The following is a 24,045-nucleotide window of genomic DNA, read 5'->3' on the forward strand; positions in this document are numbered from 1 at the left end:
GAGAGAAGGTAGGCTCCCCAAAGTGTTCCACATGAAATTGAATGGATAGTGTGTTGAAATAGCATTACCATTCCCAATTAGCAAGCTCAAAGGCCCCAAAGCCCAGTCTAGCTGGAAGATGCATAGTCTAATGACGCACTTGTAGAACAGCTTGACCTGTAAAGGTGTATTTATTTCTCACCGGTACAATATTTACCAAGAAAAATACTCTGGATGATGTCCTCATGTTAACAGTGGAAACGTCTTATATTAGCCATAAAGAAATGACTTGGTAACAAACACCAGTTATCTACAGTGTGTTTTTCACGGTTAATTAAATCTAACATATTCATTGGGACAAAGGTAATTAAACGATTTTAAACGAATTATACTGATTATTTTTTTGAGAAGTAAATCAGGACTGGCTAACGATTACCCTTTCATTTGTTTTTGAATTAGTACTATTTAATGTAAAATGATCTCCAACAAGGAGACTTGTCCTACTGTACCCGTTTCTCAATTGTAAAATCATGACCAGTTTTTAACAAATTAATATCCCCCGGGGTAGTCTAGGAATTCCAGGACGATCACCCTTATACTCTGGCTGAATTCCTGGAACTCAACTCTATTTATTGTAAGGATAAGCAACACAGCAAATTTGTTTTAAAACTACGTTAGCAATGCAATACGTCTGATTGGTTCCTTCTAATCTGTGCTACATGAAATGGGAACTATAAATATCTGTCATTGGGATCAAAAGAGAATTACTTTCAATGGGTTTAAATCCTGGAACTCCTCACCTCATGGCATTGTGGAGAAGTATGCTCACCACAGACCACAGTGGATCACGCCAGAGTTCACCACGCCTCCTACAAGGCAATAACACTGTTCCACCATGAGCCCAATCCTGTAAATGAAAGCAAAAAAATGTATGATTAATTCGATATTTCTTCTGGGGGAATTTTCAGAATTCTGTTCCCTTTCTAAATTAAATGTGTTTTTTTTTCATATATAGGGAGAATATGACCTGCTATTTGATAAAAGTGAAATTAACCTTTGGGCAGAGAAGATCACCTTTGCCAATCTGCTCCAGAAGCATCTGTCAAGACTTATTTTTCAGTCAGGGATCGTTCCAGATGAAGATTCCCAGCTCTGCCTTCTGTCAGCAAAGGCTTCTGACCTAGCGCAGCATGTAGATCAACTTCTTGAAGGCCTACCTCCTGCAGCAGAATTTTCTAGAACAGCGGACTACACAAGGCTGAGCATTCAAAGAGTGAGGCTCTTGAACACAGCCCAGCTACTGAGGCAGCTCGGCTTTGGTGCCATTATTACTGGGCATTTGTGAAGTGTAATGATCTCATTATTTGACTTGGCCTAAAGCTGAGGAAAAACCGATCAGCAGAAGCACATTCATGACAAAGAGGGGTTTGTGGAGGCTAGAGGAAGACTGTATCCCTTAGGGCTGTGTGCCTAACGACATGAAGATTTTTATGCCAGTCATAATTCGTTAACATTAATTGCTTCTCTCACTAAAGAAAATTGTTGGCATCAGAAATGAACTATTGTCATTGCTGTAGTAATGTTATGTGGACCGACCTGAAATCAACATTTTCAAATTACAGTTTGAATATTGGGAAAAGTTTGGATGAATATAAATTAAGTTTAATCATTTTTTAAAGCAGCAAATAAAATTTAAATTAAATATTTAACTTTGGTTGCATTTCTTAAATTAATTACCAGTTCTAAGAGCATCATGAGGGCCTGGGATAAAATTCTGTATCTTCTTATCTGTACCAATCCTTTGGGGTCAAGAATGATTTTCTCTTGTTTTGTGGGTTCTGAGGTGGTTAATGAGGCCAATGCATGAACTGCAGCGTCTTCCACAACAAACATACAAGTGGTAATTTGTGAAGACGTCTGCTTCTTACATAGACACAGGGTTCACAATACATAGTTTTCTCTTTCTTCATTTTTTTAGTCAGAGTTCACAGTAGTTAGAGGGATGCTGCATTTCTTCAAGGAAGCCATGACCACATTTTTGAATATTTTCCTTTGTCTTACTGGTAACCATGTCCTAGGGCAGAGCTTGGAAAAAATTCTTGGATGTGTGAGTGATGTGACTAGTCTAACATAGCCGATTTGTAGTAAGTATGGCTTCAGTGTGTAACTATTGGTCTGGCTTGGATTTATTTACCAGTAATCTTTGGGTTCTGGAGTCACGGCAATGCAGCACAAATGCACGCCTGTCAATCACAGTGCCAACCCAGGTAATCTTAATCTGCTGCATCTGGCCCAAAACCCTCCAAGCCCCACCCTTCATGTACCCATCTATGAACTTCTTAAATTATACCTCTGTACCTGCTTCAGCCATTTCCTCTGACTGCTCAATCCCATATGCGCTACACACTGCGTGAAAAAGTTGCATCTCATGTCCTCTTTAAAATCTTTCCCCTCACCCTAACCCTGCACCAACTAGTTTTGGACTCCCCTACCTTGAGGAAGAGATTATTATCATCCACCTTATCTATGGCTCTCCTAATTTTAGACATTTCTATTATTTGCTCCTCTTTCTCCTATGAAGGAATAAAGGTGTAGTCTGACTAACCTCTCCCTAAAACTCAAGTCTTTTAGTTCTGGCAATATCCTCATTAATCTTTTTATTAGTCTAACCACATCTTTTCTGTAATAGGGCTACCAAAATTATACACAGGACTCCAAGTGCAGCCTCACTAACCACTTGTACACTGCAATAATATGACCCAACTCTTGTAACCAATGCCCTGTTTGATGAATATGCTGAGCACCTTTTTCACCACACTGTCTACCTGTGATGCTGCTTTCAACAAGCTATGCACTTGAATCAGAATCAGATTAATATCACTGGCATATGTCATGAAATTTGTTGTTATGAGGCAGCAGTACATTGCAACACATAATAATAAAAATGGAATTACAGTAAGTATATAAAGTTAAATAAGTAGTGCAAAAAAAGTGGTTTGGTAGTGTTCATAGGTTTAATGTCCATTCAGAAATCTGATGGTAGAGGGGCAGAAGCTGTTCCTGAATCTTTGAGTGTGTGTCTTCAGGCTCCTGCTCCTCCTCCCTGATGTTACCATGGAGAAGAGGGCATGTTCTATGTGATGGGAGGCCTTCGTGATGGACGCCGCCTTTTTGATGCATCACTCCTTGAAGATGTCCTTGATACTACGGAGGCTAGTGCCCATGATGCAGCTGCCTGAATTCACAACTCTCCGCAGCTTATTTCGATCCTGTGCAGTAGCCCCCCCCCCCCCATACCAGCTGGTGATGCAGCCAGTTAGAATGCTCTCCATGGTACATCTGTAGAAATTTGCGAGTATCTTTAGTGACACACTAACTCTCTGCAAACTCCTAATGAAATATAGCTACAGACATGCGCATCGATATGTTAGGCCCAGGATAGGTACCCCTAGGTTCCTCTTTTCCATTAGACTCCCTGTGCCCTGCTATTCACAGTACAACTCCTATGCTGGCTTGACTTCCCAAAATGCACCACCTGTTGGCATCCATTTGTCACTCCTTGGCCCACTTCTTCAGCTGATCATGATCCCACTATGATCTTCTAGAGACAGTCTCAGTGGTATTTTAACAGCGCCCTGAGAAACCTGCTGCAGGTAGACTGGTCCTTTAAAGATACGTAGCAGGGCAGGCATCACTGTTGCCTGGAGGACTGTGAGTTTTGCGCCTGATCTGAGATGTTAATCATTAAGAACCCATTTCCTCAATCAAGCCAAGGCTGAAGATTCGTATTTTCCAGGGTCTCATTGTGAACCTTTATGTTGAAGGGCAGTATGTGACGCAGCAGGAGACAAGGTAGTCTTGTGGATATAATAAAGCCCTTCTTTGTAATTTTAGTGAAGATGACTTGGAGCTCATCTACTGATATGTTAACCCCTTCATTCCTGGAATCATCCTCATGAACCTCTTCTGGACTCTGTCCAATGACAACACATCCTTTCCGATATATGGGGCCCAAAACTGTTGACGATACTCCAAGTGTGGCATCTGTGACTGCAAGCTCTCCCCTACCCAACCAGTGCAGTAATTTTGCTGAGACTCCCAAATGGTTTTGATGCTGTGTATTTGACACTCTTGCTTTAAGTTCAAAAGTAAGACTTTCTCAAGTGGTCTGATCTGAAACCAGCTTGCTACCAAAGTGCAAACAACACCTGTTTCTTTCTGACATGACAGACTAGTGGGTTTATCCAAAATTATATGGGGGAGGGGGCAGAGACAGATCCAGATTTCCGTTATCGAGTTCACAAAACTATGTGCTTCTGATGTTTTGCCATTGATCCCATTTTTTGAATAAAGATCTGTGGGAATTTAATTTGTTCACTATTGGGTGGGGTGTACTGACCACTTGTACTCTTCTGCTTCCTGAACTTCATAAAACTGTCTTTGTCTAGCTCTGTTCTTCTATTTCCCACTCTTTATTAAATACTTTCCACATGCTCCAACTTTCAATATTAGAATAAGGTTCAATATCACCGGCATATGCCGTGAAATCTGTTAACTTTGCAGCAGCAGTTCAATGCAATACATAATAACAGAAAAAAACTGAATTACAGTAAATATACATATAAAATAGTTAAATTAAATAAGTAGTGCAAAAAATAGAAATAAAAAAGTAGGAGGTAGTACTCATGGGTTCAATGTCCATTCAGAAATCAGATGGCAGGGTGTAGAAGCTGTTCCTGAATCGATGAATGTGTGCCTTCATGCTCCTCCCTGAGAAGAGGGCATGCCCTGGATGATAGTTGGCCCCTTGGAAGTAGTTGGCTTCCCACCAGCCTCTAAAGCACAATTAGGAAAAGGCAAAGAGGTGATCTGCCATTGCAGCCTACCTTCCACAATAGCATGAAAAGTGTCTGCAAGGCAATGCTGAACTGAGTCAAGAAAAGAACGCTATTTTCAGTCACAGTTCAGTCTGAATTCTTACAGTACTTCTGAGCCCAGAGTTCATGTGTTTAATTCCCACTCCTGGGCCGTAAGCACAAAATTCTAAACTGGTACTTCAAATATGCACCGAGCGAATGCCATATTGTCAAAGGTGATAACTTTCAAATATGGTTAGTCAAATCTTCATCTGCTTCTTTAGGTGGATACAGTAGGATCACGTGGGGAAAGGAGTTACTCCTACAGTGCTAGACAATTTTTATCCCTTAATAAGCACTATTAAGAAAGATTATCTGGTCATTAGCAAGTTGCCAAATGCGGGAGCTTGCTGTGACTAAATTGGCAAGTATGTCAAAAAGCTCTAATGTGTTTTGCAATGTCGTTAAGTCTGAAAGGTGTTATGTAATTCCACCCTCTTTATTCCCATCCCCCCCACAACCCCATTAACGAAGAACAATGAATATTACTTCAGCTGTCTGGGGCAGTGGTTCCCATTATGGATATAAAGGTGGCTCGGTGGCTCTGTTTAAACTGAAAAATTCAAAATGACCCTCACAGCATTTGAACACGCCATACAAATTATTGTAGTGGTTAAAAAGCTGAAAGTCTGGCTTAGCAAATTGAAAACTAACACTGTCTGCCTAAGCACTTTGTGCAATTCAGATGTTTGCTGCATAACTCGTCTCAGTTGTGCATCTAGATGAAAAACATCTACGTGGTCCCACTGTCTACTCAGTTCACTTCAGCTGAGGGTGGCTTGAAACTCATGTAGATATTTCTCATGCTTCACTGTTCCCCTCAAGGCATTTCCCAAATAACCGTGCTAGTAGGGAAGAATCAGGAGAATTGAGGTCAAAGGAAAATAAAACCAACCTGTTCTTTGAACCATGGTTCTTTGCTGCCCTGTTTGTTTGTGGATGGAGAGTCGGCATTTCAATGATTTAATATTGGAGAATGTATACAGTATACAGTCTCAGGTTCTTACTCTTCACAAACATCCATGAAACAGAAGAAAACCCCAAAAGAATGAATGACAGAAAAACATTAAAACCACCAAGCCCCTCTCCTCCTCCCCCTGCTTGTTCCAGCAGGAAGCAGCAGCACCCACCGTCCACCAAGCAAGCTATAGCAAAGGCCATCATCTACAGTCCAGAACCAAGGTTTCGACATACCATAGGCTCTCTGTCTTACCAACAAGGGACGGAAGTGTCCACAGTGAGAGGGAAATGTCACAACCTGAAGCGGCGCTTATTCGAGCTCATCTGACTCTTCCCCCCCATATCGAGAGAGAGAGAGTGAGATCAATTGCCCGAGTACAGAGGTCTCAGGCAGCCACACGCGCTGTCTTGATGTTCTGATCTCTGCAGCATTCCAGTCAGTGACACTGGCAAGTAATGCAGTTGTCCGCGGGGGCCGTCCGAAATCGCACGTCTTCGAGGCTGCTCCTGGAGAAACTGAAAACACCAGGCTGCTTGATGGGTTCCAGAAGCGGGAACCCCGCCGCTGTGCAGAACCACAGTTTGAGTGCTGCTGTAGATCACAGACTCCACCAGGACCCCAGCACCTTGAACAAAGGAGAAAGACAGACATTAGCCAGTGGAATTTAAGCTGTTTTGCAGATGAGCACGGAGAAGTTGCCCTCTGTCACCATCTTAGCTCCTCCCCCTGGCAGCAGATAATATGCTAAGCAGTATTTGGAAAAGGCAGGGAGAATAACAAGATTAAATACAGTAACTTCTAGAAAGATCAAAGGGACGTGATTTACCAAAATAAAATTGTGGATGCTGTGTATAAAACAACAAAAGAAAAACTAGAGGGGAAGTTGATAGACTTCCAGGAAATCACCTGGTCTGACATCATTAGGAAATGTCTCCTTCTGCTTTCCAGGTACCTGTACCTTGGCTTCAGCAGCTCACTAAGATGTACTTTACCGGAATTGCCATTGCAGAAATTTCATCTGGGATTAAAGCCCTTCTAGCCCCAGACACTAATGCCAGAAGTGCCCTAATCAAAAAGGAACCTCTTGCATGGGTAAACTGAATTGCGAAATTACCCATCCCCAGTTTATTAATGCTATAAATGTTTTTCTGAGAAATTACTTCCAAAAATATTATCAGTCTGTTGTTTAAATGTAAGGTTTATGAACTTTGCTGCAAATCAGTTGATTTAGTTGCTGCGGTAAAAAAATTCCCACATGACATATTCAAATTGTTGAAATTTCTAATGACATACAAGGACGCGGCCAAAAAGGAGGAGCTATCAAATGTAGAAAATGGCAACTTATCCAGTCTCAATCTTCATGAAAAGAAGTAGAGGAAGATTGTGCTTTTCTCCCCACAGAGTAAAGAGATACAGGTAAGTAAGCCTTTTGTTGACAGCATGCAACACGGTGACAATCATTTCCAAGTCAGATTGTGCCACCTGCAGTGGTTGTCGAACCAATGACATCACCCACTAGTGTTTCCTGCCCTTGGGTGTCTTCAGAAGAACAAGGTTCTTATAGCTGTGTCTCTAATGCAGCAAAGGATTTAAAGGTAGCTTCCCAGAAGAGGTACTAGCCTTTAATCACTTGACCGTTTTTGTAGCATTGACCCCAACTGGCAGCTCTCGGGCACGACCCCGCTCACCCATTGAGCTCTGTACCTTTCAGGCCATGAAACCCTACATTTCTCATTGCCAATCCATACCCTGCTCAACTCCAATCCTCAATCTCCTAACCTCTTTCCCTGCCAACTCCAGGACCTTGTTTCATTCTCAGACACAGACATTCTTATTTTCTACTGCAATGGGGCAGCACACCAAGCTTGTAGTTCAGTATAGTTTAATGCCTTAGGTCCCAGGTGCTCCTGAATCTTTGACTGGCATGCCCAGGAGCTAAATGCTTATTGATAAACTGTGTATCCAGGGATTTTGATGCATCTCCGGGTGTTGGAAGAATTTCCAGGCCAAATTTTCTTGTGTATCAGGATACATTTACTTGCCAAGGACACACACCCAATGGTCTGTGTGGCACACATGTGAAATACTTAATAAAATAATAATATACTCGGATGCGTGTATACCCACAGCTCTGCTCTCTACACTCATGACTGTGTGGTTAGGCACAGCTCAAGCACCATCTATAAATCTGCCATTGAAAGCATTGTGTCGGTCGAATCTCAGATGGTGACAAGGAAGTTTACAGGAGTGAGATAGCTTGGCTGGTTGAGTGGTATTGCAGCAAAAACCTCACACTCCGTATCGGTAAGTCAAAGGAATTGACTGTGGACTTCAGGAAGGGGAAAGCAGGAGAACACACACCGGTCGTCATTGAGAGGTCCAGAGCAGAAACGGTGAGCAGCTTCAAGTTTCTGGGCGTCAACATCTATCCTGGGCCCAAAGTATTGATGCAATTGTGAAGAAGGCACACCGGTAGCTCTACTTTATTAGGAGTTTGAGGTGATTTGGTATGTCACCAATGACTCTTGCAGATTTCTAAACATGTACCGAAGAGAGCATTCTGACTGGTTGCATCAGGAGCCTCACACAGAGCCTTATGCAGTGAATTGAAAAGGCTAAAGAGGATTGTTGACTCAGCCAACTCCACCATGGGCACAATCCCTTCCACCAGAAGGGGCATCAAGGAGGTGCCATCCAACATTACAGACCACCACCATCCAAGGCACGCCACTGCTCATTACTACCATCAGGGACGGCATACAGGAACCTAGACTCACACTCAGCTTTTTAGAAACAGGTTTATCCCTTCTGCCATCCGATTTCTGAATGATCCATAAACCCATGACCACCACCTCGTTACTCCTCTTTCGCAGCTCACTGTAATTTATATTTTTATGGCACTGCTCACATCACATGTCAGTGATGGTAAACCTGATTCTGACAAATTCACTGTAAATGATTTGTACTGCGGTCACATTTGATGTAATAATGGGTGACTGATTACCGCATTAAGATTAGATCCTGCAAGATGTTCAGACAACTAATCTCTCCTTCAGTCTGGTGTGACTTCAGGGAAGACAAAAGACCCTCGCGTTCAGTATCTTAAACTTAACCTTCACAGTATCTGAAACTAAAACATTACATTTTGAATGATAACTATTACACTTGACCACATCAGTGACAGTACATATGAACATGTGCTCCACTTCCTCTTATAAGTAAATGTATATGGTTTACAAGGGGAAATGCATTGTGGATAACACTGGCACAGCACCTGAAGGTGATATTAAAAATGCAAGGTGTGATTGTTTCCATCTTTATGGAACAGATAACAAAACCACAGGAGATAAGACAAACAGTTCATTTGAAAACTTTTCTTTTTAAGGACATGATTAAATAGATTCTGTTAGCACATCTACAGACTCTCTCCAGATTACCCACATGTGCCAGTCTCCCAAAATGATTGGTTTTCCTTTACTGTATCATAGCATAATAGGCTTACAAGTTTCAAAAGAAATGACATTGCTACTCTTCAGCTTTAAGGGCTGACGAAACTAACATTTTCAGAAGCCAATGTCACCAGTGAATGAATCAGGTCTCTAGGGCTGGAACTTATGGGTTTTTTTTTGTTAATACCACACTTAAGCGCTCACCTCCCCTAACTCAAACTTTATCCCAAAACCATCGCTATCCCTCAGCTTTCCAGGAAGAAAAAGGATATTTTCCAACAGACATTGATTTAATGCTACACGGATCACCATGGAACCAACTCCCTTTAACAAAAAGGCTTGAATTGGTCTCCATTTCTCACTAGTGACTCATGGAAATGCCAAGGACAGTTTTTAAACATTAAAGGTGCTACATAAATGGCAAATGTTGATGCTATTTAACAGCCCTATGAGATGTTTATAATATGCACTTTTCCCACAGTTATCCCAAGGCAGATAGATGGTCTATCATCAATACTGCTTCTTAGACTAAACCAGAGTGTGAGTCAGCAGGTCAGAATGTTCTTTCCTTTTGCAATGAATAAGCAACAATTTGCAATGTGGTATCTGCTCTCAGTGGCACTGGAGAGATTAGGAACTGTCTGTAGACATATTTCATTCAGTTATCTGAACCCTATTACCTGCATAACCTATTAGATCTTCAGTGACAGAACTCAGGGTCAACAATGATTTTATGTGCTTTGAGTGAAAACAAAATATAATTTAGCTATTCCACAAAGCAGCCAATAATTTGTTGCACTTTTCTATTGTACTAATGTCTTGTCCTACTAATTAAAATCCTTTTTTATGAGCATGCTGACTCATTTATAACGTATTCCTTATTTCAATCAATAAATGAAGCCTGGAACCTAACTGCAGGTTAAATGTTAAATTGCGTTATGTATAATGGCCAACTCATTATGTATTCCAACTCATGAAAACTTCAGTGTCCTTTCTGATCTGCAGCTCAGATGATTTGAGTTGACCATTTTAGTGAGTTTTCATTAAAAATCAACCTTGTACTTCTGGTACTTTAACAATTTGAGTAAAGATGGAAATAGAAGCCTGCATAATTTACCCCAATAGTTCAGCAGAAGAAAGTGTTTCATAAACAAGTTGTAATTTTACAAACAAATTTTAAGTTAGTAGAAAATAACGCAGGATATTATAAAATGATCAATGCTATTTCTGAACTTGAAATTTACTTTTTGGTGACAGAACCAAACAAAAAGTTAGATGGACCTTTCTTAAACTGGTTTGTTTCTTTCAATCTGTTATTTCTCAGGAAATTGGATTAACGTGCTTTATGTTTGCATCAATACTTTGACTCTTACTTTTATGCAAAGACATAGGAAAAAGACCTGGTAAAAAAATCTCAGGGGTTTCTCACTTTGTCAGCTCATGTTGTGGAACAATACAACACTCAGACCTAATTTAAACCTTATCTAAACACACACAAACACATTATGCATTTGATAGTCCTCTAAGCATTTAAATTGTGAATTAAGGTGTAAACTACTCGCACCCGAGTAGGACTGAGATATTCTGATGAAGAGTTACTGACCTGTAAAGCTAGCCCAGATTCTGTCTCCATAGATGCCACCTCATCTGCTGAGCATCTCCAGCATTTTCTGGGTTTTTTTTGGAGAATTTAATATACCTGGATTTAACATTTCAGAAAAAGCCAGAAAGAGAAAAAAACAATGTTGATGTTCACAATAGGAGTTCTGTGCACTTACAGGTTTTATTATGATGAAATCCATGATGATAGAATTTTTTTAAAAATAGTGTCATGTTAAGATTCCTGGTGTGTAATACATGCCATCAAAGAGCTGAAATGATAGAAATGGTGATTTTTCAGACTATTCAGAGTAGTGTCAGAAAAACAGAACAATAACATTGTAAATTCCAATATAAGCCACATTACAGATACAATATGAGGTAGAAGTGGATAACACATTTTAAAAAATAATGCTCCAAATTTACTAAGCATTAATTGTGAGCAATGGCTATTGAAAGCAGCAGAACACTGGGAAGTTGTACTCTCAGTGAAGTTGGATTCAATCAGTGCAAGAGGAGGGAAACAAAGTTCAGTGAGATATGGAGAAGTTGCTCCACAGTAAGAAAAGGTGAGATGCATGAGTCAACAGATACACAAAGTTAAAGTACAAAGTCCTGAAGGTGTATTACAGTGTAAAATCCTTTGAGCAGATTGATTTAAAATATTAAAAGAAACACATGAAAAAAAATAATGTTAATAATAACAAAGATGACAAAAAGCATTGTAGGGGAATGAAAAGATTACCGTACTTAAAATGGCTAAAAAGAAAATTACTGCTGGTCAATCTTGATATTAAAAAAACATTAGTTGAAGATGTCAGGACATGTTTCAAGATGGTAGGGATATTAAATATTTTTAATTTTACAATTGATGAAAGTGAGAATGTGGATATACTGCAAGAGGACAGAACTGGCATCAGTGTTGGCGCTGCAGTTACATACTTGCTAGTGTTTGAAGATCATGGCTTCAAACTATAGCCAGCATATTGCAGGCACTAGAAACACCAGAAACACACTCGTGGAGGAACCCTTCTTAGAAGCTACTTCTGGATTTCCATACAGGCAGAGAAAGATTACAGATGTATAGTTTTAGTTTAGGAAAAAGATCATTTCCTAAATCATTCAAAAATCCTTCGGAGTAAATGAATAAAAACAGTTAACTCTGCTGGGGAATTGGAGTCAAGTGGTGTTCATATTAATTGGTCATTATCCCAAACAATGGGAGTGACTTAGAGTGGACGAGGCAGAGATTTTTGCCTATTTTAAGGAAAACTTTGAGCTATTTGAAGATAAAGCTGTAAGGCTATCAGAAGGCATTTAGAGTACAGAGCTCTGAGAGAAGATTCAGATTACTTTAGCAAATAGCCAACATGAAACAACAGTTTCCTCTGTGATTTTACATGGCAATCTACATAGTCTTTTTCTGCTTCCAACTCATATTCATTCTGTGAATGGACATTAATGGAGAAGACAGTCCAACTTTTGTTTCTACATGAATTTGCATTAAAAAAACCTATATTTGCTATCTCAAACAACATCTCATAGCAAATGTCAAATTACTCTGGGCAAAACTGAGAGGAGATCCTTGTGCAGAATGCAAGTGTCAGAAATAAGTTTGCCTGCAGAGAGTAGTCAGGTTTGTCAGAAGTGAGAGGGCACAGAGATTGAGCATATTCAAAACAAAAGCTGTTCTCTATTGTATAGAAACTGAGATGTGGATGTATGAAAACTCTGAAATAGTTGGTTTACAAATTAATATAAATGAACGTGGAGTAAAGGACTTACATTGAAAAATATAAATGACTGTCTGTCCCAAAATACAGAGACTGAAAACTGATGGAACTCAGCAAGGACAAATCAGCACTCACTTTGAAGACAAACAAAGGGCAGAATTGATAATAGGTTAGATAATTTATACGGAGAGTTTTAATTTGTAACTTCAATCTTCAGGTTCTTCAACACTTCTACTTTTTGAATTTAGTTCCCTTGAGATTCCAAATTAATAGCTATAACTGTCAATTGTCACTGCTTGCTAGAGAGATCGTGACTGCTAGCACATAGTAGTGAAAATGGGGAATTTCTATTATTTCCTTGATGTAATATCTCTCTCACTCCAGAAGGTGGCACTCTGTCTCCATTTCAACTCCAGAAAATGGAAACTATTCTGGTCAAGCAAAGGGTTGGTTAATGAATGTTCGTTTATTGATGTCAGGCCAGCTGCAAATTTAAAACTTTATTTCTTGATATATTGTTTGCAATTTCTTGTACATAAAGCACTGAAGTCCGAAATGCAGTCTTGACAACTAGTATCAAAAGTTTCAGCATAAGAAGCAGAATAGTGAAGTGCAAAAGCACTTTAATGGATTTATTTAATTTCCTAATAAACCCATAGCACAGGAAAGTTGTCGCAGCGAGTTTCATCCAACGGAATAATGGTCAATTCCTGCCATGCTTTCCTTTGGGACGGTGTATCTCTTGACATTCCCAGTGCACTCAAATGCAGAGCAGTGATGATGGTTTCAGAATTGGGAAAGTTGACCTTATCTTGTGCTTGACAAAATTTTTTAAATTATGTTTTAAAAAAAGTATTATTTCCTTCCGACCATTACCCGCTTTGGTCCTGACTAGATGGTTTGATCCTTCGTCAGTGAAGGACTGAGTAATTTATTTTAGTGGAGGTGACGGTGAACACATTCCAGTTTAGTCATTGGGCAATGGAAGGAGGTAATAAAATCAGTGTGACTTCTGTTCTTGATCACTATCCAGTCATATCATTTCCTGATTTCAGAGCTAGCTGGGATTGAATTTATGCCTGCTGGGATCCTCGCCACCCACCCTTCCCTCCTCATCTATCGTATAGCTGCTGGTGCCTTTGAAAGTAGGATTCAGCAAAGTTGATTACCTTCAAAGGTTCTTCTGTTCATTTCTCTCTAGGGTTGGCGATGGGGTTGATGGTGTAGAACATTTCTGTTCATTTTAGCCCATTCCCAATTTTAGCAGAAGTTACTCTGGAAAGAAATGTGCTTGGAGCTCAAAGCTTTTTTCATAGATTGTCACAAAGGAGGAGGCTCTTTATCCCATCCATGTAAATTCACATAACAGTATCATTCCCCACTAATTTCCCAGATAACCTACACAGCATCATTTTCATCAACTTCACCCCTCCCCCCCACCCACACAGTAGGAGGCATTTATTATTATAACCAATCTTCACATTTTTTGGATGCTGGGATGCTGGAGGTAACTGGTACCTTGAAGAAACCCAAATCAGTCACAGGGAAAACATGCAAACACCACACAGAACCTGAGGTCAGGATTGAACCCACAGCAGCTGTAAAAAGACACAAGGTTCTGTAGCTGCTGGAAATCTTGAGCATACACACAAAAATCTGGATGAACTCAGCAAGTCAGGCAGCATCTATAGAGGGGAATAAAGAGTAGAGGTTTCAAGCAGAGACCCTTCATCATGATTTTGCACAAGGAGCTCTACTAACTGCAATAATAAATAATACAAATATTTTTTAAAAATATATATAGATACACACACACACACACACACACATCCCAGGGTACTTTCGGAGGTGGCTCTAGAAATCGTGGACACATTGGTAATCATTTTCCAATGTTCTGTAGATTCAGGATCAGTTCCTGAGGATTGGAGGGTAGCTAATGTTATCTCACTTTTTAAGAAAGGAGGGAGAGAGAAAACAGGGAATTATAGACCAGTTAGCCTGACATCAGTGGTGGAGAAGATGCTGGAGTCAATTAGCAGTAACAGAATTGGTCCGAGTCAGCATGGATTTATGAAGGGGAAATCATGCTTGACTAATCTTCTGGAATTTTTTGAGGATGTAACTATGAAAATGAACAAAGGAGAGCCAGTGGATGTAGTATACCTGGACTTTCAGAAAGCCTTTGATAATGTCCCACGTAGAAGATTAGTGGGCAAAATTAGAGCACATGGTATCGGGGGTAGGGTACTAACATTGATAGAAAATTGGTTGGCAGACAGGAAACAAAGAGTAGGGATTAACGGGTCCTTTTCAGAATGTCAGGCAGTGACTAGTGGGGTATCGCAAGACTCGGTGCTGGGACTGCAGCTATTTACAATATAAATTAATGATTTTGATGAAGGGATTAAAAGTAGCAAATTTTCAGATGACACAAAGCTGGGTAGTAGTGTGAAATATGAGGAGGATGTTAGGAGAATGCAGGGTGACTTGGACAGGTTGGGTGAGTGGGCAGATGCATGGCAGATGCAGTTTAATGTGGATAAATGTGAGGTTATCCACTTTGGTGGCCAGAGCAGGAAGGCAGGTTACTTATCTGAATGGTGTCAAGTTAGGAAAAGGAGAAATACGAGATCTAGGTGTCCTTGTTCATCAGTCACTGAAAGTAAGCATGCGGGGACAGCAGGCAGTGAAGAAAGCTAATGGCATGTTGGCCTTCATAACAAGGGGAGTTGAGTATAGGAGCAAAGAGGTCCTTCTGCAGTTGTACAGGGCCCTGGTGAGTCCATACCTGGAGTATTGTGTTCAGTTTTGGTCTCCAAATTTGAGGAAGGACATTCTTGCTATTGAAGGAGTGCAGCGTAGGTTCACGAGGTTGATTCCCGGGATGATGGGACTGACATATGTTGAAAGATTGGAACAACTGGACTTGTATACACTATAATTTAGAAGGATGAGAGGGGATCTGATTGAGACATACAATATTGTCTATTGAAATCAAAATTCTGACTGATTTTCCTTCTTTTGGCCACATTGTTCAGATACTTATTCAAAAACCAGACAAGAATGGGTTTCAGAAACTGCAATGTACAATTTTGCATTTAAGCTGCAGTTACCAGTTTATTGCACCAACACAGAAAGAAGATGGGGGGCAGTCTTGAGGCATTGTTCAAAAACAGACCTAAATTATCTGTACTTACACAGGTTTCAAATTACATTTTTAATGGCTGCACAAATTTCCCCGAGATACCTGTAAATACAGTATAGCTATAACTACTAGTACCCTGGGTTATATAACTTAGAACATGAACTCATTAAATATATATCTTAACATCACATTCGCTTGACTGATGGTCAGTATGCCTTGGACCACTATGAATTTCAGTGGTTTCCGAGGTAACAAAATCTGAGGAAGGCTGATGCCTAATCTTTAAACTCATGCTTGCTTACCTTGATATTTGTGTGCTGATGGGAGCAATGATTTTAAATTAAAAACAACCAGATATGCCTTTTGTTTACCTGATGGTTTCATCCTCTTAAGTTCCCAATGTTGCAAAGAGGAAAGGGTTTTCTGTCAGAAAAAGCAAGACTTAGTTTAACAAATTCCAGAGTGGTTACCTAAAAATACAATTGTTTACTTACACTAAGTTAGGAAGTAAATTTACAGCTGTAATGTACCCAAAGTGTACCTAAAGACCCAAAACCAATTAAGAATTATACGTTCTTTGCGAAGGACTGATTTATTTCAAATGTTTATCCAATGGAACTCCAAGTGTCACAGCTGCAAAAGTCATTGATCATGGGAAGAAAGACAGTTTATAAAGAGGCCCTGCAGCAAAGTTCACAACTAAACAACGCAACTGTGATTTATTTATTTTTAAATTTTATACATTTTACAACTTGCAATTAAACATTTTAAAATAACTTGTGTTATTTCCAAATTAACTGTTCTCTGGATAAAGCAACGACTCTATAGTTAAATACAATTTACATGAAACACTGCTACTAAGTTTATGCTGTTGGAATTTTAAAAAATTTCCATGAAAATACAGTATTGGGAAGGAGGAAGATATACCAAAGTAATTGCTCAGAAATACTGATGTTTTGTATAAATGCTTGCCAGGGAAGAACTGGCATAAACAAAAAGGCTCATCTCTCTTCACCATTCAAATCAAAGACAGACATTCATTTTTTCATTGAAATTATACAGTGCCTTATCACATCTTTCCAAAAACATCAAAGCATTCAGATAGTATAAATGACTTTGAAGGACAGTTATGGATGTGTACCTGGAAGGGTTTTAATTACAGGGTTATTTCTCCTATCCTAAATACACCACACAACCTAAATCTTCCACTGATGAATTGTCACAGTCCATTTCAATTACTCAACTGGATACAAGTACCACTGAATATACGTAAGGCTGTAGATAAGCTAGTGTGTCAGACTGGCTTGAAATATCCCAAGCTAGCCCTGCAGCAGTCAGCCATCTGCATTTTCAGACCCTGGATGAGCTATTTCACCTCAGTAACTGTCAAGATCCAGGGACCCCTCATCTCTGGCCCTGTATACCAGTTAATTCTGCAGCCTGAAGTTCTGCACTCCTACTACCATCCCTTTCTTTTACCATTCGTTATGTGGGGTGGCACGGTGACATAGCAGTTATCACAATGCTTTACAGTACAGGCGACGCAGGCTCATTTCCCGCCGCTGCCTGTACGGAGTTCGTACATTCTCTCCGTGACCGTGTAGGTTTTCTCCCACAGTACTGGTTGATTGGTCGTTGTAAGTTGTCCGTTGAGCAGGCTAGGGTTGAACTGGAGGATTGCTGGGCAGCACGACTCGAAGGGTGGAAAGACTTATTCCACTCAGTATCTCGAAGATTTTTTAAACATCTTGAAAAGCTGAACCTCGGACAATTCTACCCTCAGTGCATTGTAGCAGACAGAACAGTTTGGTGACAGTGGGGTCAGCCCAATGCAATGGCCAGATTACTAGTGCACAAGACCTTGCAATGCATCAGTTTCCACAATCTGTGATAAATAATACCACATGCTATAATGCAATCTTAGGGAGATTGCATTTTATTTCTTGTAGACACTAAAATATCTGGAGACCAGTTATCACCGCTCATATGTTTAAGTTTATTAACTGTCAGTACAATTGTGCAATAGTGATGTGCTCAGACACACAAGTACAAATAACTTCTTATGAATGCAATAATTGCATATGACGCATAGGTTACACAGGATTCTGTTCACTTGGGAAACCGAACCACCGATTACTCTTCCTCTTAATTTAGGTAGGATTTGTTTCATTTTCCAAAGTGACAATGTTAAAGCAAATCTTTCCCTTTTGTTTATTAGTTTCAAACTTTGTGGAGAAGGTATGCATCCAAATAAGATTCAAGATGGTTTAATGTCATTTCCAGTACACAACCAGAAAGGAGGAGGAAATAATTGTTACTTTGGCTCCGATGCAGCACAAAAAAAACACACAATAAGATAAAGAATATAATATATATAGAATATATAAAGAAAATAATATTTTAAAAACACAATAAATATAAAAATGTAATATGTATTATGTATATAGATTGATTGTACATCCATAAAGTGACCCTCAGCACAGGAGTGTCTGTACACGATGTGACTTGACAGGAAGTGATTGGGGTGTGGAGGGATGAATTTGTGGGTGGAGGAGTTGATCAGCCCATCTGCTTGGGGAAACTAACTTTTTTTTAGTCCGGTGGTCCTGGTGTGGTTGCTACATAGCCTCTTTCTTCCCTGATGGGGGTGGGACAAACAGTCCATGAGCAGGGTGGGTGAGATCCTTCATGATGTTACTGGCACCTCTCTGTATATATGTTCTTGAGCTGGCAAGTAGGCTGGTGCCAGTGATGCATTGGGCAGTTTTGACTGCCCATTGTAGAGCCCTCCTGTCCGCCATAGTGCAGTGTGGGTATCAAGCAGTGATGCAGCTTGTTAAGATGTTCTTCTATTGCGCCTCTAAAGAATGACACGAGTCCAGCTCTCCTCAGAAAGCAGAGGCGTTAGTGAGTTTCCTGACTGCAGAAGTAAATTCCCGGTAAAGAAAATGACAACTTTTGGATTTTGTTCCTTGGTTTGAGGCCTTCCTGTGACGTGCCCAGGCTCACTTCTCCGTTGTGTTGGAGATGCGGCATGAGAGGGCGCTCTCCGTTCTGTCTGCGAAGCTCGGCGAGCCGGTTCCGAGTCTCAACACTTGGTGTTGCAACTGGAGGGGGAGGGGAGGGGCAGTCTGTGGAAAGGCGGTTTATGTCAGTACTTAATAATTCGATTTTTACCCGTGGGGAAGGACAGACTGATTCTTAATAAACGCTGCATTTGAAAGGGTGGTGGGGATCCAGCGTGGCACCGAAACAACTTGAAGGGAAGGCTGAAAAAAAGTAGTCAGCAAAACGTGGCAGAAACTGTATAAATTGTGGTTTAAGTCCCGTTTTCATATAGTCAGACACAACATTACTTATTTTCACAAATTGCAGAGATAAATCGCGGCGGGAGGGAAACAAGTTTGGTGGCGTTTGATTATCAAGCCATGATGGGCGTAAGTTTAAAATCTACGGCTTATTTGATGGAAGTGCAATAGCTGGAAAGAAGTACGGTAACCGGAGAGGGAGAGGCGGACTATTACTTTTTAGCTTATCGTCTACTGTTTTACGCTGTCTTCGTTTCATTTCTATATAAAAAGTTTCCAAAATAGGCTACTTAAGAACTACGTCATTCAAAGCACCAACAAAAAAATAAGCGATGGTTGCTGAGACAGTCTAAGAAAAGTACGTTGAGGCGCTTTAGGAGTTGGCTGAAGGTGGGGACAGTACCTCGTTGCGCCGAATTGTAGCTAGTTTGGCAGCAGTGTCTGTCTGTAACCCTGCAGGCTTAAAAGGGGCAAAATCCCCCTACTGCGAAGACTAAATTTGCTTTAATTCAGCCAGATCCGGACCAGGGTTTATGATCCACATATAATTTGCATTTGAAATAGTTTAAAGCTATCAAGATGTAGCAAAAAAATTCAATAAAGCCTTCGTCATTTTTCTCCTCTCGCTTCCTGTCAATGTTGTATCCACCCATGAGACTTAAAGGAGGGGGATGGGAAGCTACAAGAAACACGCAGTAGCAATTTATTGAGTTGCACATACCAGTTGCGTGCCGTTTTCTCCGTAAACTTTTTTTTGTCCCTTGCTTTTGAATAAACGTTCGTTTCTGAAATTCTCTGAAGCCAAGCTTCGAATGGACAAACTTGCCCTGAATTTACTAACTGTGTGCGTGTGGGTAGAGGGTTGTGGGCGGACGGGAGGGGAGCGAAAAGAAATGTTAACGAGGAAAATCACAATCCGTGAAAGTGGGATATCTGTTCTCGTTAAATAACCGTGTGTAGAAAACCTTGAATTGTCTCACTCTGCATTCCAAGGCAGTTTGAATGCTAAATTCAGGAATGTTTTCCTTTTATGCCTTGGAATTATGAATAAAAATCTTCACACTTGTTCGTGCGTGTATATAAACTTGTGTTCTTTAGTATGAATTTGTCAGTGTAACTTTTTGAATAAGCTGGCCAAAGTTCCGTGTTTTATGATCAAAGTGCAAGTCGGCCTTTTTAAACAAATAAAATGAATTTACACTATTCAACAGTGCTCTTTGTGATTAGAAACGAAATCCCTATTCCAATAAGAAAACCTTCTGCTCGATGAATTAAGGGAATAATATCCCGCCAGTTTACTTTTTGCAAAGACTTTGCTTCAACTGGAAGTATCACAGCTGTGCGCTTTTGTAACAGTAATGACGCATTCCCTCCGATGTATCGGTATTTCACCGAAGACCAGCGCACAGAAAAGTCTCGCAAAACCGTTCAGAAAGTTGCAAAAGTCTTTGCGGCATTTTAGTTTTAGACGCCTATCTAGTTTGATCAGAGGTTTTTTTTTTGACGAAGTGATATTGACTTTCCCAGCTCGGAGATAAGGATATTTTTTTGCAGTTTAGCTTAAGGAGCGCCCGTCAATCATGTCGCTGTTGTCATGGAGACTCCGGGCCAGGGTTCGAAAGCAGGCTGGTTAATCCCTCCCATTTCTCACTGCTCAATATTTATAACAAGGCAGACAGGAGGAAGAGTTCTAGCAGTTCAAATTCGCCACCACCAAAAAACATACTTTTTTTTTATTTTTTTCCCTCTTCTCTTATACATTCGGACCTCACGTTTCTTTGCTGGGAGAAAACAGCTGTGACTCCAGCCTTCACGCGAGCAGGATCTAGGTTGTAGAAACTACTGCGTGAAGATGTCTACAACGCTTCTATCTGCCTTCTACGATATCAACGATTTCTTGTGCAACAAGGTAAAAAAAAAAGTTGATTTCTGAAAGTTAGGACGAAAAAAAGTTTTGGAAAAGTTTTTGTTGAAACTTTTAGCCACGCAATCGTGTCCCCGAATGCATTTCTGAAGTGTATTTAGAATCTGAATGTTTTGAGATCTCGTCTTTAATTCATTGCTTTTATTTTATAGAACGAAAAATCCCTGAATAACTACAACAACTTCAATAGCATGCTGGATAAAAAGGCAGTGGGGACCCCTGTAACAAGTTTTGCACCGGGATTTCTAAGGCGGCACTCGACCAGCAACTTGCAAGCGCTGGCTAATAGTTCGTCCAGCAAGTATCCCAGTTCATCTTTCCCTAACATCAAGGAATCGAACAACACGGCCATGCTGAACAAAGAGAACAAGTTCCGTGATCGCTCGTTCAGCGAGAGCGCGGAGCGGCTTCACCAGCAGCAACATCCACCACTCAGTCCGCTCCACCTCGTCCAGCAGCAGCAACAGCAGAAGCAGCCAGGCGGCGGCGGGGGGCAGGTCAACTCGACCCGCTACAAGACGGAGCTGTGCCGGCCTTTCGAGGAGAGCGGAACGTGCAAGTACGGTGACAAGTGCCAGTTCGCGCACGGCATGCACGAATTGCGAAGCCTGACCCGCCACCCCAAATACAAGACGGAGTTGTGCCGCACATTCCACACCATCGGCTTCTGCCCCTACGGCCCCCGGTGCCACTTCATCCACAACGCCGAGGAGAGGAGGCAGGCGCCGACCAACAACAACGCCGTCAACTCTTTCCACCACCAGCAACAGCAGCACCATTCGCGACCTAAGCTGCATCACAGCCTTAGCTTCTCGGGCTTCCCCAGCGCCTCCAGCGGACTTGAGTCGCCGCTGCTGGAGAGCCCGACCTCCCGCACGCCCCCTCCTCCCTGCTCCTCCTCCTCCTCCTCCGCCGCCGCCTCCTCCTTTGTATTCTGCGACGAGCTGCTGTCGCCCACACTGCCAGCCTGCGCCAACAACGCCTTCACTTTCTCCAGCCAAGAGCTGAGCAGCCTGCTCACCCCGCTCGCCATCCAGACCCAGCAGCTGCCAGGCGGCACCGGGGGATACGGCCAGCAGCAGTCCGCCAACGGGTGCCCGCCCTCCCCCCCGTTCCTCCTGAGCCATGTGCAGTCGTGCCTGCGGCGACTGGCCGATTCCCCGGTGTTCGATGCCCCGCCGAGCCCACCGGACTCCCTCTCCGACCGGGAGAGCTACCTGAGCGGCTCACTAAGCTCCGGGAGTCTGAGCGGCTCCGAGTCCCCCAGCATGGACCCGGGCAGGCGCCTGCCCATTTTCAGCAGGCTTTCCATCTCCGAAGATTAAAAGCAACAAGAAATAAAACCGAGAACTGCTCTATTTAACAGAACTTTTACGAATTGCAAACAAAAAAATCCTGCCAAGAAAATGCCTTCATTAAGGAAACAAATATTACAGGACTTGCTATTTTTGCCTTGTTAAAGAGAAAAAGAACCTCATTCCAAACTTTGTTGCAAGTTAATCTATTTTCCATTGCCACCTAGTGGCCCGTTTGGCTTTAGAGAGAAGAGAACCGTGTTGCAGATTTTTTTTGTGAGGCACTCGTTCGTTGAGTTAGTTGTAATTGTTGAAATAACTGCTGATTGTTAATTTTTTTTTAGCTGTTGAGTTGATGTGATAGCACATCGCAGTACAACTCGCTATAAAACTATTTAACTTATTTATTATCTCGAGAAAGTATACATTGGTAATTTGTTCATACTGTATTTATCGCGTATGATGAAAACAATAGATATATATTCTTTTATTATGTTTAAATTATGATTGCCATTATTAATCTGCAGAATGTGGAGTGTGTTCTTTTCACAGTAATATATGCCATTTTTGTTTTTGTAACTTCACTTGGTTATTTTATTGTAAATGATAAAAATCTTAATTTAAGAGATTGTATGTAATATTTATTTCATTAATTTTTTTTCCTTGTTTACGAAATGAACGATCGCATGATTTCTATGTGCTAGAAATCAGTTCTTGATGCTGTGGAACTAGTTAGGATTGACGATGGTAGGCTTTTTTAAGAATGTAAAGTAACGGGATGTTAGACCGTCCAAAGTCAGTGGTTAAAACTTTAAGTATCAGACTTTAAATGTGGCATTCTTAAGTCAAAGTGGCATCATAAAGTTTTTGTATAAATGACACTGTGATTTTTTTTTCTTTTTGTTTCCCTTTTTTAAAAAAAATAAGAGCCAAAATATGTAGCACCCTGGACCCAGTATTATATTGACAGTGCCTTCAGGGTCCAGTTACAGAGACAAGTTATTTTTCTTCTTAACCAAAATAACAAGTTTCAGAACAAATAATGCATTCCCTTTTTTTTGAAAAGTATTTTTTTACAATTTGGGGATGTCAGTTCTCTGAATGTAATAGTTTTGAAAGTGAACTTTTGGGAAGTTTTCTTCCCAGGAGAGAGGGGAGATGAGACATTGCCACCACTTTGATGAGTGAGGGGCCACCTCTAGGTCTGAACAGTTTTTGAAGTAAATCTGAAATGTCTGGAGAGTGGAACTCTGCTTTTGTTTTTTTCTGGGATTTGCTATTAAAAGAAAAAGGAAAAAAAAACTTCATTTTCCAAGACAGTGGGTGAATGATAGTAGGTTTAGTTTGTACATAGTAGGTACAGATTATGAGCACTATGTACTCTCCTTTTGACTACTTTAACAGAAGTATCCTTTGAATGTAACAAAAGGAAAAAAAAACTTGTTTAAAATACTTGGGTGTCAGTTCACTACAGATTATAGTGTGAGACTGTAAAAATTTGTACTGTAAATTTTTTGTAGTTCTCCCAATAAAATCATTTTTGAAGAAATGTGCTCTAATGTCCTCTGGATGTTTGTGAATGCAAGCACAGGAATTTTCTGAATAAGATGGGGTTTTACTTAGTTGTGATGTTGCTATTGGGAGGGAGAACACTCCTTTTCCATCCAGATCAAAGAAGTTGCCAAATAACTGCAAAAGGAGGCTTTATCTAATTCATAAACAATTGTGTTCCTTTG

The 24,045-nt window shown here is 40.7% G+C and overlaps 2 protein-coding genes and 1 long non-coding RNA gene across 12 annotated transcripts in view; 2 read left to right on the forward strand and 1 right to left on the reverse strand.

The window, feature by feature from the left end:
• LOC132402765 (thyroid adenoma-associated protein homolog) overlaps positions 1-1,683 on the forward strand; it is a 440,832-nt gene extending 439,149 nt beyond the window's left edge. For all 3 annotated transcript variants that reach the window (XM_059985752.1, XM_059985753.1, XM_059985754.1), the window contains one exon: positions 995-1,683. In XM_059985752.1, the coding sequence (XP_059841735.1) occupies positions 995-1,324 (330 nt within the window). In that variant the 3' untranslated portion in view covers positions 1,325-1,683. The remainder of the gene's footprint in view (positions 1-994) is intronic.
• Positions 1-20,516, reverse strand: part of LOC132402769 (uncharacterized) — a 32,335-nt gene extending 11,819 nt beyond the window's left edge. The window contains exons 1-8 of one of the 8 annotated variants that reach the window (XR_009515064.1): positions 19,812-20,516; positions 16,154-16,205; positions 15,426-15,572; positions 13,807-13,912; positions 12,690-12,771; positions 11,084-11,176; positions 6,109-6,481; positions 780-886 (exon numbers count right to left, since the gene is read on the reverse strand). This is a non-coding gene — a long non-coding RNA (uncharacterized LOC132402769). Of the gene's footprint in view, positions 1-779; positions 887-6,108; positions 6,482-10,908; positions 11,005-11,083; positions 11,177-12,689; positions 12,772-13,806; positions 13,913-15,425; positions 15,573-16,153; positions 16,206-19,493 lie in introns of all 8 variants that reach the window. The other 7 variants (XR_009515066.1, XR_009515069.1, XR_009515065.1 and 4 more) reach the window with 7 other exon arrangements.
• Positions 20,517-20,791: 275 nt separating this feature from the next.
• zfp36l2 (zinc finger protein 36, C3H type-like 2) lies at positions 20,792-23,858 on the forward strand. The gene is made up of 2 exons (XM_059985755.1): positions 20,792-20,999; positions 21,167-23,858. The coding sequence occupies exons 1-2, from the start codon at positions 20,943-20,945 to the stop codon at positions 22,337-22,339; spliced, it is 1,230 nt and encodes a 409-aa protein (XP_059841738.1). The 5' UTR covers positions 20,792-20,942; the 3' UTR covers positions 22,340-23,858.
• The last annotated feature ends 187 nt before the right edge of the window (positions 23,859-24,045 follow it).

The sequence above is a fragment of the Hypanus sabinus genome, chromosome 12 (assembly GCF_030144855.1).
Source record: "Hypanus sabinus isolate sHypSab1 chromosome 12, sHypSab1.hap1, whole genome shotgun sequence".
Taxonomy (NCBI): domain Eukaryota; kingdom Metazoa; phylum Chordata; class Chondrichthyes; order Myliobatiformes; family Dasyatidae; genus Hypanus; species Hypanus sabinus.

Bases quoted from the DNA above. Each gene is read 5' to 3' on its own strand.
- zfp36l2 (XM_059985755.1), top strand. From the start codon at position 20,943: ATGTCTACAACGCTTCTATCTGCCTTCTACGATATCAACGATTTCTTG. The intron at 21,000-21,166 runs GTAAAAAAAAAA...TTTATTTTATAG, and splicing joins ACGATTTCTTGTGCAACAAG to AACGAAAAATCCCTGAATAA.